This window comes from Muscardinus avellanarius, assembly GCF_963383645.1.
Source record: "Muscardinus avellanarius genome assembly, chromosome: 7".
Lineage (NCBI taxonomy): Eukaryota > Metazoa > Chordata > Mammalia > Rodentia > Gliridae > Muscardinus > Muscardinus avellanarius.
The window spans coordinates 26,926,047-26,939,152 of NC_137793.1; the positions used below are offsets into that span (position 1 = coordinate 26,926,047).

General features: G+C 38.6%; 3 protein-coding genes across 3 annotated transcripts in view; 2 read left to right on the forward strand and 1 right to left on the reverse strand.

Moving 5' to 3' along the window:
• LOC308265016 (olfactory receptor 2G6-like) overlaps window positions 1–13,106 on the forward strand; it is a gene marked incomplete at both ends in the record, with an annotated part of 658,093 nt that overhangs the window by 447,092 nt on the left and 197,895 nt on the right. The gene's annotated exons all lie outside the window — the stretch shown is intronic.
• On the forward strand, window positions 7,178–8,122 carry LOC308265266 (olfactory receptor 2L13-like; the record flags this gene model as incomplete). Its single annotated transcript, XM_080698863.1, has 1 exon — window positions 7,178–8,122. Exon 1 carries the CDS (start codon window positions 7,184–7,186, stop codon window positions 8,120–8,122), a length of 939 nt encoding a protein of 312 aa, XP_080554989.1. The 5' UTR covers window positions 7,178–7,183.
• On the reverse strand, window positions 11,194–12,135 carry LOC308265530 (olfactory receptor 2L8-like; the record flags this gene model as incomplete). The annotated part of the gene is made up of 1 exon (XM_080699327.1): window positions 11,194–12,135. The coding sequence occupies one exon, from the start codon at window positions 12,133–12,135 to the stop codon at window positions 11,194–11,196; it is 942 nt and encodes a 313-aa protein (XP_080555453.1).

The window sequence follows — 13,106 nt, forward strand, 5'->3', positions numbered from 1 at the left end:
TTATTGATATTTATACCAATATTGATATACTATTATTTCTATATATTTAACATGAAATTACTACTGTCCTTGTATACTTTGTCTTTATTTCAAGTCATCAGGTTTTGTGTGTATTTTATGCTTACAACATATAAAAACTTGGCTATATACATTTCAAGTTTCCTGCATACACATCATCTCAGTGTCTACTGTTTTAGACAACAGAGCCTTAGTGGAAACAATAATGCTGTTTTAAAAGTGTGTGTGTGTGTGTGTGTGTGTGTGTGTGTGTGTGTGTGTGTTGGTTACTGTGTGTGTCTCCTCAAACAACAATGAGCTGTCACTCACCCCAGTTAGTGAGATGGGGCATATGGAACAAAAAGTGGAAAACAGCTCCTGTAGAAAGTTTGTGAGCCGGGTTCAAGCAGGTGCTTCTGCCTAATCACAGGCATTCTGCAGCATCTGACTAGACCAAGCAACTGTCTACCTGACCACTGGCTGCATTCTTGAGCCAGCCCCAACTGCTTTCTCTTGCAGAAACACCAAAAAAGTCTCCTGATTGAACTTTACTATCTGATTATTAAGATTAATTAATTGCTGAATGTACCCACACACCTCTCAGATGCATAATTACATGCTAATGAAGCTGAACAGGATTCCATGAATGGGCATCCCAATGCCAGAATAAGCATTCAATCCCTGCTTATGAATATTATCTCCTTAAACAATATGAACCTAAGCCCGCCTTTCTGTGAGTGCTTCAATTCTTAGCAATCCCACACTCTTCTTCAGTGTGTATTTCACCTTTGCAATAAACTTCTTAATCTGCCCTGAATCCTGATGTGTCCTGAGACTTCTTTCTGCGATGACCATCAGGTCATGGAGGGTTCAAGTAGAGTTTTCATCTCTCCAAGAGACCTGCTCAGACCCCTGAGCAGAGATAGAGAGAGTGATGCTAATCAAAATGGCAACCTGTGTCAAGTGCTTAGACATAGAGAAAGGGGAACGCAAGTGATCTTTTGGAGGAAATGTAAATAAGTACAGCTATTATGAAAACCAACATGGAGTTTTCCCAAAAATTTAAAAGTGGCACTGCTCTATAACTCAGCAATCCCACTACTACTTATGGACCCAAGTGAAGTAAAGCCAGTCTATAGAACAGACACCTGAACTCACATGTTTATTGAAATACTGTTCACAATAACCAAGATATGAAATCAAACAGGGTACCCATCAACAGATACATGAGCCGGATGTGGTGGTGCACACTTGTAATCCCAGCATTCGGGAGGCTGAGACAGGAGGATCGTACAGGCTTGAAGCAGCCTCAGCTACTTAGTGAGGCTCTCAGCAAGTTAGTGAGACCCTGTTTTCAAATAAAATATAAAATAGTTCTGGGAGTATAGCCTCGAGGTAGAAAAGCCCCTGGATTCCACCCCTAGTACCACAAAAAAAAATCCTTATAGACACACTTTCCCCTTAAAATATTTATGTTTAAGCTGGGCGTGGTGGCGCACGCTTGTAATCCCTGCGCTTGGGAGGCTGAGACAGGAGGATCGCATGGGTTCGAAGCCAGCCTCTGCTACTTATTGAAGCTTTCAGCAACTTAGTGAGACCCTGTTTCCAAATAAAATATAAAAAAGGTCTGGGAGTATAGCCCGGAGGTAGAAAGCCTCTGGGTTCCACCCCCAATACCACCAATATATATCATATATATATATATATATATATATATATATATATATATATATATATTGGTTTGGCATTTGGAAGGCTGAGACCAGAGGATTACGGTTCGCAAAGAGCCTCAGCTACGTAGTGAGGCCCTCTGCAACTCAGTGAGACCCTGTTTCAAAATAAAGAATAGAAAACAGGGCAAGAGTGTAGCTCGGAGGTCAAATGCCATTAGGTTTCATCCCCAAATCCACACAAAATAAAGAAAAAAAATTTATGTTTACTTGCTTATAAGGATTGCCCAGCAGAGATGTTGATAAGAGATGAAGCTTGTTCAGAAGTAGAGAGGGTGGATTTAGGCAAGAGAAGTTTCATTTTATGCTCTGTCACAGAAAACAAGACTAAGTATATAGGACCAGAATGAGGGGGGCCAATACATTTTTAGAAGCAGGAAAATTTTACTTCTAATTCAACATTTATTCTTTTCCCATAAGAGTTTGAGGACCTTGGAAGTGGGTTAGAGATTGGAGGAGGCATGTACCAATCTTAAAGAGTTTCATAGACTAAAAGCATACTGCATCTTGCCAAAGGGGCCAATCTGAGATTTGTGTTCATAAATGAGAAGCAAGATCCAGCTTCATGGTTTGGACTTGTCTTCTGCCATGTGTCATCTCATAGGCCTGGTGATAGGCAGAGGTAGGGTTTGGCCAGGTTGAAGTTGTGCAGGTAAATGCAATGGGTGACACTTCACCTGAGGTGGAGACGGATATTATTTATAAATGATGAAGAGAAACAATAAAATATCTGCATGTGCTTATAAGTTACCCATAAGTTACTCACTCCTGAAGTTGAAAGCAATGGATCCCATTTGGCGAGTTTTATACTTCATCATATTTCTATCATGGGAGCCACTAATATTTATTGAGTATAATCTTGTTACATAATATTCTATTATCTGCTCCTACCATAAAAGACTCTAGGTCACAGATAAATGTCCAATATGCCTTCAATTGTGCACCCCTATGGCTCACCAATCTTGGGACTGGATAGGATAATGAGAGATACTCAGATTTGTTTACTCATATTCCTGACCTAGGCACTGTGCACACACATCCTCCCATTTAGTTTCCAGAATGTCTTTCAATTCAGTCTTATTTTAAGGATTTGGCCATGAACTAATGTCTTAAGCAATTTACCAGTCAAGCTTCCTAGTAAGAGGGGCATTTGGCAGTCCAGACTCCTCTCTGAGGTCAAATCTTTTTTCACAAGATCTCATAGTTAACTTTTAAGTGGAATTGTTATCAGCATTCATATTTGCGTAGAATAATGACCTACCCTCCACAAATAGAAGAAAGTGGTCGAGAATAATTGAATTTGTCACTATCACCAATCATTTCCTCTGGAGATTAACTAGGTAGTCACAAGGTAACTGCTCATGATAGTAATTCTGCTATTATTTGGAGGAACACTTAGGGTTTTCTTTTTCCTGCATCTCATCTCTAACATGTGAATGAGGAGATTTCAGTGAACATTTCCTAACATTACCCACAGCTATCAAATCATGTTCTGGAATAACTGAGTGCATCTCACTACTAGGAATTCTGGGTAGCTGGCAACTGCTACATAATATATTGGGTTGGATGATTTGTTCCAAGTTGAAATTGCATTGATCTCCAAATTAACAATTCAAACAGATTGACCAAGGTTCCTGTCCCCACAGACTTGGACATTCGGGACCAATTAGATAAGAAAGAGGGACACGTAAGACTTGATGATGTAAGGTTCCATGTATAACACACAGCAACCCATTACATCAGCACAACCTAAGGTTAGTCAGTGTGAAATGGCTTATTCCATTTTCTTGTGAACAGGGTAATAGCAAAGAAAAATATTTTAACCAAGCAATAACTTATGCAAATCTTTCATAAAGGTGGAGAAGTGTTTTTGATTTCAACATAAACAGAAGGATAGAGGTGAGAGTGGTGAGTACTGAAAGTTACAAGGTGTTCTTGAGAAAATTTTTTAGTGGTTTTGGCAGCTAGAGAAGGTTTTTTGGGTCATAAGACACTGCTTTGCTCCAGGGCCTGCTGATTAGTGACATGACTTTGATGCATAGACTGGAGGATAATGGGAGTGTGGCTTGGTGCTTAAACATTTGAGAGAACTCAACAGACTTCCAGGGAATAGTAAAATCATAAAACTGCCTCTTCTCTAAAAACAGAAACTCAAGAACTTTAGAAAAATTGAGTCAAGATATTATTGAACTGAGTTGATTCGGGTTAACTTTAACTAAAAGAGATATTAGATGTGGAGATGTGATTTTATGTGATAAGGAAACTTTTTCTGCTGCACACACACACACAAATAAGCAGTACCATAGCAAGTGGAAAAGCTACGAGTGAACTTAAAATGTTAAAGGAGGCAAAGTGACCCTGTTAAAATTAGAGAGCTTTTTAAATTTTCTGTGATGTTTCTCTGTGTATGCCACATTGAAGGTTGGTTCCGATCCCACTCTTGAAGCCCCCCTGATATGCAAAAACTTGGAAGAAATGGGTAATAGGAGGAAATCTAGTTGAAGAAAGGGCCCTATGGAGGAACAATTAAGGTGACCAATCAGAGGGGATGGGATGGGGAAGATGGAATCTCTTTAAAGCACATGATGTACTTAAACAAATATATCAAAGTTAATCACTAAATCAATCATGGGATCAAGGGAGGGGGAGGGAATGGGATGGGGATTGTATAAAGGCTAATTGGATGATGTGTGCTTGTATGTCCTCACAAGTCTTGTATTCCATTGAGATGTTTAACTACAATGAACCAATAAAAATATATTAAATAAAACGAATCCTAGAACTTTCTGCTTTCCAGGGGTGTGGCAATGAATTAGGGCAATGAATATCTCTGGGCCTGAGACTTCTGCACATTAATGCATGGAATGGACAAAGGAGTCGGACACTAATAGAGAACCTACTTTGTGGAAAACATGGAGCTCACTGCATTCCCTCTGCTCAACAGTCATATGACATTGTTAGGATTTAGTTAGCTGAGGTTCAGATGATTTGCTTATTGTTTTTTCTGCCAGTTGTATATAATACTTTTTAAAGTGTGCATTACTTGTAACTTTTGCAAAATTATTTCAAGTCCTATACTTGCTGCACTTGCTATACATTATATCATATAAAAGTAAGGTTATTTTTAAAAACTTTATATATTTGAAGAATGTGCCTTTTGGGGTGAACAAGAAAGACACTAGTCTTATGCCCACCTTGTAGCCACAAGAACAATATTCTCAAAGTTATAATATAACTGAGAGGGTGATGCTTTCTATAGTTTCCAATTATGAAATCAGATCCCAAGCCCAAAAAGGAAAGCTGGTGTTCATCATCTCTAAATCTAATGTTCCAGATCCTAGAAGCTTAAAGTCCCATATGCACAGGATGCTGAAGTTAACTATTATTTTCTATTGCCTGACTATATAAGTTTTCAATTTAGGAAGTAATAATAGCTATTGTGGTAACTTCCATTGAACCATTTTTATGTACTCTAAGCTCTAACCTGGGAGGCAGACAATCTTAATACACAATATGTCTTCCTTTAATAGGATTGACCCATGGAATATGGAATACATAAGTTTGAAGCAGACTCTGCTTCAAGGGCTGCTGGTACCTTTTTTTCCTCTGAATTTAATCCTTGAACACATAAAGTAATAAATAAAGTACCCAGGAGATTCTTCTGTCCTAATTTTCAGGGCATGTCTGCTAAAGACTGATTTTCTAAGATATCTAGTCACATTTTATTAGTCTCAGCTGTCATACTAATTTACTTCTAAGGCTAATATTTGCATCATTTTATCAGGTAGATACAATGAAAGCCTACTATGCACTAGTCAATGTGCAAGGGAGTAGACAGAGGATGGTCCATAAGGTATAACCCTATCCTTAAATAGGTGACCATTGTCCCTATCTATGCCCAGGCTTGGGGATCCCCAGAATATATGGTGTTCATTTTCAAAGTCACAGTATTATGAGATGTTCTTATTGCTTACTAACCCATCCTCCAGATGATCCTCTCACAACTCTTTGCTTATAACATCCCGTGTGCATTCGAGAAATGCACCTAAGGCCATTCCACACTTGCTGGCTCCTCATCTCTTCCAGAACAAGATCTGGAGTGAATCCTACTTCTTCTGGCACCGATGCCCTGATGCCTGTGCTCTTTAAACACTCTTCTCATTGCTACTGTCATGACAGATTGGACGTGTTGCTGGTAGAATCAGGCAGGTTTTTTTGAGAAGACCGATAATTACACAAATAGAATCAAAAGTGTTCTTGTACACACAGTAAAGCATTGACCAATAAATTACTAAATTTTGGACCGTGAATGACTAGAAGATTGAAGTAGTCAAACAGATTCCTAATATGATACCAGACCCCTTACTGTTCTGGAGATTTATTCCTCACATCACTGAATACTAATTTTAATATTTGGAAGATGAAGACATTGTTGTGGAAAGATTATAATGAAGTAAAGAACAGTTCGCATAGTTATATTTCACAGGTTCCTATATATTTCTGTATATAAATCTAGAGAAAAAGAAAGAGGATATATCTGAGTGTGTCTTAAAAATTCACATCTGTGCTATATTTCTATTATCAGATCAGTTATAGCACATACTTGTGAAATATAGAATGACAAATTTGCATATCATGTAAACTTTCAACTTTATTATATGCTAATTTTATTATTATTCTTCATACAACCTTATTAAAGTATCTATGAAAGTTGACATATTTGATTTTGAGTTTTGTAGGGTAGGACCTCAGAAAATTGAATCATCATTAGGGAAGAGGGAATATCCAAACAACTTATTATTGTTAGGGTGGTTCTTTTAGGGTCAATATATGCAAAGTTCAAGGACAATGGTTTTACATGGTAAACACAGTTCAGGAACAGCAAGAAGTGTCTTTGTAGACTGTGAGAGTTACAACATCAAGAAGAAAATCATGGTTTACTGAAGCAGTACCACTGGGGAGAGAAGACCAGAAAGTCAAAATGTAAAAAGAGGGCAAAGTAATAGAAGGCACAGATTTAAGCACACAGACAATTTCTGAGTTACACTGGATAGTTTATATTGTGAATATTCCATGTAGCAGTAAGAAATTGGGAATTGTTGCTCCCTGTTTCTAAGACTTGTTAGTAATCTTGAGTAATGTTCTTTAACAGGAGTTACCAAAAAGAAATGATTTAGTGATATATGTTTGTGGCACATAGCATTAGACTTTGTATTTAAAGGCCATACATTTATCTCTGATTTGCTGAGCGAGTTACAATAGACCACTGGAAAGAGACCTTCAATTGAGAGGTAAAATCAACTGCACAAAATCTCCAGTGTTGGAGCAAAATCAATTCATTCTAAACAAACAATGATGGATAAAGGCAGTTCCTTTTTATTTTCCAGTTCTGTTTCACTTCACATTTAGTGTTTGTTTCCATTTTCCTTTTAAGGAAGGTAACACAGTACGTTTTCATGGAGAAATGGAACCAAACTTCAAGTGATTTCATTTTGTTGGGATTGTTTCCTCCAAATCAAACTGGCCTCCTGCTCCTGCTCCTCATCAGCTTCATTTTCTTCCTGGCCACACTGGGGAACTCAGCGATGATCCACCTCATTCGTGTGGATACCCGGCTCCACACCCCCATGTACATTCTCCTCAGCCAGCTCTCCCTCATGGACCTGATGTACATCTCCACCACTGTCCCCAAGATGGTGGTCAACTTCCTCTCTGGCCAGAAGAGCATCTCCTACCTGGGGTGTGGTGTGCAAAGCTTTTTCTTCCTCACCATGGCATGTTCTGAAGGTTTGCTTTTGGCCTCCATGGCCTATGACCGTTTTGTGGCTATCTGCCACCCCCTGCATTATCCCATCCGCATGAGCAGGAGGATGTGTGTGAAGATGATCGTGGGCTCCTGGATACTGGGCTCCATCAACTCCACTGCACACACAGTCTACGCCCTTCACCTGCCCTACTGTGGTTCCAGGGCCATTAACCATTTTTTCTGTGATGTGCCCGCCATGCTTCCTCTGGCCTGTATGGACACCTGGGTCTATGAGTACATGGTTTTCGTGAGCACAAGCCTGTTCCTCCTCTTCCCTTTCCTTGGAATCACTGCTTCCTATGGAAGGGTCCTTTTTGCTGTCTTCCATATGCGCTCTAAAGAGGGAAGGAAAAAGGCCTTCACCACGTGTTCCACCCACTTAACCGTGGTGACGTTTTACTATGCACCGTTTGTCTACACTTACCTGCGGCCCAGGAGTCTCCGCTCCCCAGAAGAAGACAAGGCCCTGGCAGTCTTCTACACCATCCTCACCCCCATGCTCAACCCCATCATCTACAGCCTGAGGAACAAGGAGGTGCTGGGGGCCGTGACAAGAGTGTTTGGGGGATTCTCTTCCAAGAAAAAGTGATCCTGAATGTCCCAACTCTTCTTTTTCAAATTACTCTTGCCATGATGATGAGCACAAATGGAAGCCATGCACGAATTTAAAGTTTCCAGGAAACATTTCCGAAGGTACAATTAATTTAAGCAATATATTAGTTACTACAAACAACTAGAATAACAATCAATGTGTTTATTAAATTGAACATCCTAAATCACCTTTTGATTACTGGGGGTCATCCTCACAGTCTCCAGCCTACCACTCATGCAAATCCCCTATAAAACAAGAGTCCTGTATTCCCAAATGATCTCTTTCTCTCCTTCTTGAGATGACCTTCATTCTCTCTTAAGTATGTTTTTCATACTATCCTAAATAAACCTCTTTCATGTCTCTGAAAAAAAAAAAGAAAATAACATTGTAATCAATGTTATTCTTAACAATGTTGATATTGTATATTATAATATGGGATTAAACTATAGATTAAATATATTTGTACACATATTACTATTAATCTAATTTTATATTAATATTGGCATATTGTCATTTGTACATACTCATATGCAATTACTGTTCTGGTTGTATACTTTGTTTCCTTCTTTTTAAATTTTTTTATTTATGCATTGTATTCATACATCATAATGGGATTAAAAAAAAACTTGTGTAGACGTACATGCACACATCACCCAGTTAGTCCCTACCCAATCCCCACCCCATCCCCTCCCCATCCCTCCTTCCCATGCTTGGCTCAGTGGTTGACCCTGATATGTTTGTTTAAGTACATCATTTCCTTTAGAGAGTTTTCTTCTCCCCCCTCCCATCCCCTCAGTTATAACGGTTGCCTTATTTGCTCCTCTATAGGATCTCCTTTTTCACCTGGAGTTACTCCTATGACCCATTTCACCTTAGCTTTCACATATTAGGGAAAGCATCCAATTTCTTACTTTTTGCGACTGACTAATCTTGCTTAGCATAATGTCCTCCAGTTCCATCCATCTTTGTTTTCATTTTAAGTCCTTAAGCTTTGTGTGTCTTGTATGCTTGCAGCACATAGCAACTTGGGCTGCAGCCACACAAGCCACACAATGTCTACTGTTTCAGACAGCAGAGCCATAGAGGCTTTTTTAACTGTGTTTGTATGCATATATTTCACCTCAAAATTACAATGAGCTATCACTCACTCCAGTTGTTGAGATAGGGCATTTGGGGAAATCGCTGTGGAAAACAAATCATGCAAAACACTTCTGTGCTGGGCTCCAGAAGGCACTTCTGCCTAATGCTAGACATTCTGCCAGCATCTAACGAGACCAAGCAACAGTTTACCTTACCACTAAGATCTGTATACTTGAACCAGCCCCAATTGGTTTCTCTTGGAGACATACCAGAAAAATGTCCTTACTAAACTTTAGCACTTTTCTCATTAAGATTGATTGTTGATTGATTGTTGAATGTACCCATACATCCCTTAGCTGCATACTTAGATGCTAATGAAGCTGAGCAGGGTTCCATGAGAAGCCACCAAATGCCAGATACCTTTATATATATGAAATATCTGCTTATGAATATGAGCACCTTAAAAATATGGCTAAAACCCTGCCTGTCTGTGGGTGGTTCAACTCCTAGTGACACACTTTCCTTCAGTGTGTCTTTTGCTTTTTCAATAAACCTCTTCGTCTACCCTGAAACCTGTTGTGTCTTGAAATTCCTTTCAGTGATGGCCATCAGGAACCTGGAGGGTTTGAGTAAAGTTCTCTGCTCTAAGAAACCTACTCAGACCCCTTATCTGAGACGGTTATAATGGTTCTAATACAAAGATAGCATGTGTCAAGTGCTACCCAGGATACAGAGAAAGGGAAACTTTCGTATTCCTTTGGAAGGAATATAAACAAGTATAGATATTTTGAAAACCAATGTGGCATTTCCACAGAAATTTAAAACTCTCACTTTTCTATGATTCATAAATTCACTACTTCTTAGAGACCCAAGGGAATAAAGCCAGGGTATAGAACAGACACTTGAACGCACACATTTATTGCAATACTATTCAAAGTATCCAGGATACAGTCTACCTAAATGTCCATTAGCAGAGGAATGCATAAAGAAAATGTGGTGCACTTACAGGATGGAGTACTGTTTAACCCTAAGAAGTATGAAATCCAGTCACTTCTGACAACATGAAGTGACTGGATTTCATAATATTTAACAAAATATCTGGATGATATTATGTTAAATTAAATATGATATAGAAAGGCAAATACACATGATCTTACTCATATGTGGAGTCTAATAGCATTGATGTCATAGAATTTGAAAGAATAGTGATTACCAGAGGCTGGGAAGAGTAGGGAAGATGTGGCTTGGAAGGAGGTGAGTGAATGTGCACAGTCTTGCAGTTTGAGAGATGAATGGCATTGATAACTCCTCATTATACCAAACCATTGGCCCATTTATCTTAAAACCACCATCTCTTCATCCTTGATAAAAGCTCCTCCATGCCTTACTGTTGATCACTTCCCCATACAGAAAGCATAAACTTGCCATATGTCATCCAGAGTAGTTTAATGACTTTAGGACCCCTAATGAGCTCTCTGCTGAATCCCTAAATTTAACCCTAAATTCCCTAAATTTAACCAAAACAAAAAAAAGTAATTGGTACAGGTTAAAAGTATGCAATGAGGGTGAAAAAACATACAATCCTATGGCTTTTGATTCAGCCTACCTCTTCAGAAAACATTTGTTTTTCTGCTTTAGACATACAAAATTAATAAATTATAAAGTATTCAAAAATAATAAAATTATTACTCTGAATGTCCATTTCATTTAGAATTATTCTATATTTATTTCAACAAGACCAAATACAATTTATCATTGACAATACACTAGCATAAAATGAATACATTCAAGATTATGGAAAATATACCACAAAAATATGATTTGGGATTTTACATTTAATAAGATAATATTGCCCAGCTATTAGAAATTTTCTTATTTTCTAGGTAGCTTTTAGCCCCTTCATTCTAGGAATGAAATAATATTTTTAATCATTATACATTGTTGAATGAACTTGCACCTGTGTCCTGGGGAAGAGAGGCAAAAAAAAATTATCTAATTTTCACAAAACAAATTCTCTGAGTCATTCTTCTCAGGGCTCCCATCACCTCCTTGTTTCTCAAGCTGTAGATCATGGGATTGAGCATTGGTGTGAGTATGGTATAGAAGACAGCCAGAATTTTGTCCTCTGCTGGGGATCGGAGGGACCTTGGGTGCAGATAAGTGTAGGCAAAGGGTGCACAGTAAAAAGTCACCACCGTGAGGTGGGTGCTGCAGGTGGAATAGGCCTTCTTCTTCCCTTCTCCTGACTGCATGCGGTAAACAGCGAGGAGAACGCGACCATAGGAATACATGATACCAGTGAATGGAAACACCAGAAAGAAAGTAGTACTCACAAACACAGTGTACTCATAGACCCAGGTGTCCACGCAAGCCAGAGACAACATGGCAGGAACATCACAGAAAAAATGGTTGATGGCCCTGGATCTACAGTAAGGGATGTGGAGTGTATAGATAGTGTGAGCACAGGAGTTGATGGAGCCCAATATCCACGGTCCCATTACCATCAAGAAACATACTCTTCTGTTCATACGAGTGGAATAGTGGAGAGGAAAGCAAATTGCCACATAACGATCATAGGCCATAGAGGTCAGTAACAGTCCTTCTGCACCTGCTAGTGTCAAGAAGAGAAACATCTGAGCTGCACACCCAGTGAAGGAGATGGATCTGTTACCCAGCATGAAATTGTAAGCCATCTTAGGGACAATGGTGGAGATATAAATAAGGTCCATTAGCGAGAGCTGACTAAGTAGGAAATACATGGGTGTGTGGAGATGAGTGTCCAGGAGAATGAGGAGAATCATGGACAGATTGCCAATTAGGGCTAGTAGGAAAATAAGAACAATGAGAATGTAGAAGAAAACGCCAATTCTTGATGGTGCAAACAATCCTAATAGGATGAAATCAGTTGATGTTTGGTTAAAATTCTCCATGGAGCATGCCTATGGTTTGCCCTAAATGGAGACACAAGAATAAGTAAGTTCACTAGAGACTATTAAAAGCCAAGTTTAAAAAAGTCCTTCATGTAAAAAAGTATACCTCTTAAATTAAGAATAAATTTCATCCATTTTGAAAAAAAAAGAAAACTTATGTTCTTACCCAGAGAATAATATGGTCATTTATCTGATTAGAAATCAGTATTTAGACAGGTGTATTTGGTGGCTGAGAAAGGAAGATTTCAAGTTTAAGGACAGCCTTACCGAGTAATGAGACTCTCAGCAACCTAGTGAGATTTTGTTTCATAAACAACAACAAAAAAAGTTTTTTAAAGGTTGGGGGTATAGCTCAAAGGTAGAATGCCCCTGGGTTCCATCACCCAGTACCAAAAAATACCAAAACAAAACAAAAACTACAAACAAAGAAAAAACTAGCTAAAAATGAGCAAAGAACTTAGATAGGCTTTGAATTTCTTCAAAGATATTTAAATGGATAAGCATATTAAAAGATGCTCAGAGAAGGAAAGTACTTCAACATCATTAAGGCAATATACTGCAAACCCAAAGCCAACATTATATTGAATGGGGAAAAACTGCAAGAATTTCTGCTACAGTCAGGAACAAGACAAGGATGCCCACTATCACCACTCCTTTTCAATATAGTCCTTGAGACTCTTGCTGCAGCAATCAGACAAGAGAAGGAAATCAAAGGAATTCACGTAGGAAGAGAGGAATTAAAATTATCCTTATTCGCAGATGACATGATCCTTTATCTGGAAGACCCAAAGAACTCAACCAAAAGACTTCTGGAGCTGATTGACAAATTCAGCAAAGTCGCAGGTTACAAAATCAACCTAAAGAAATCAATGGCTTTTCTTTATGCCAACAACGAATCCACAATGAAAGAAACAAAGAAAACTATTCCATTCACTATAACCTCAAAACCAATAAAATACCTAGGAATAAAC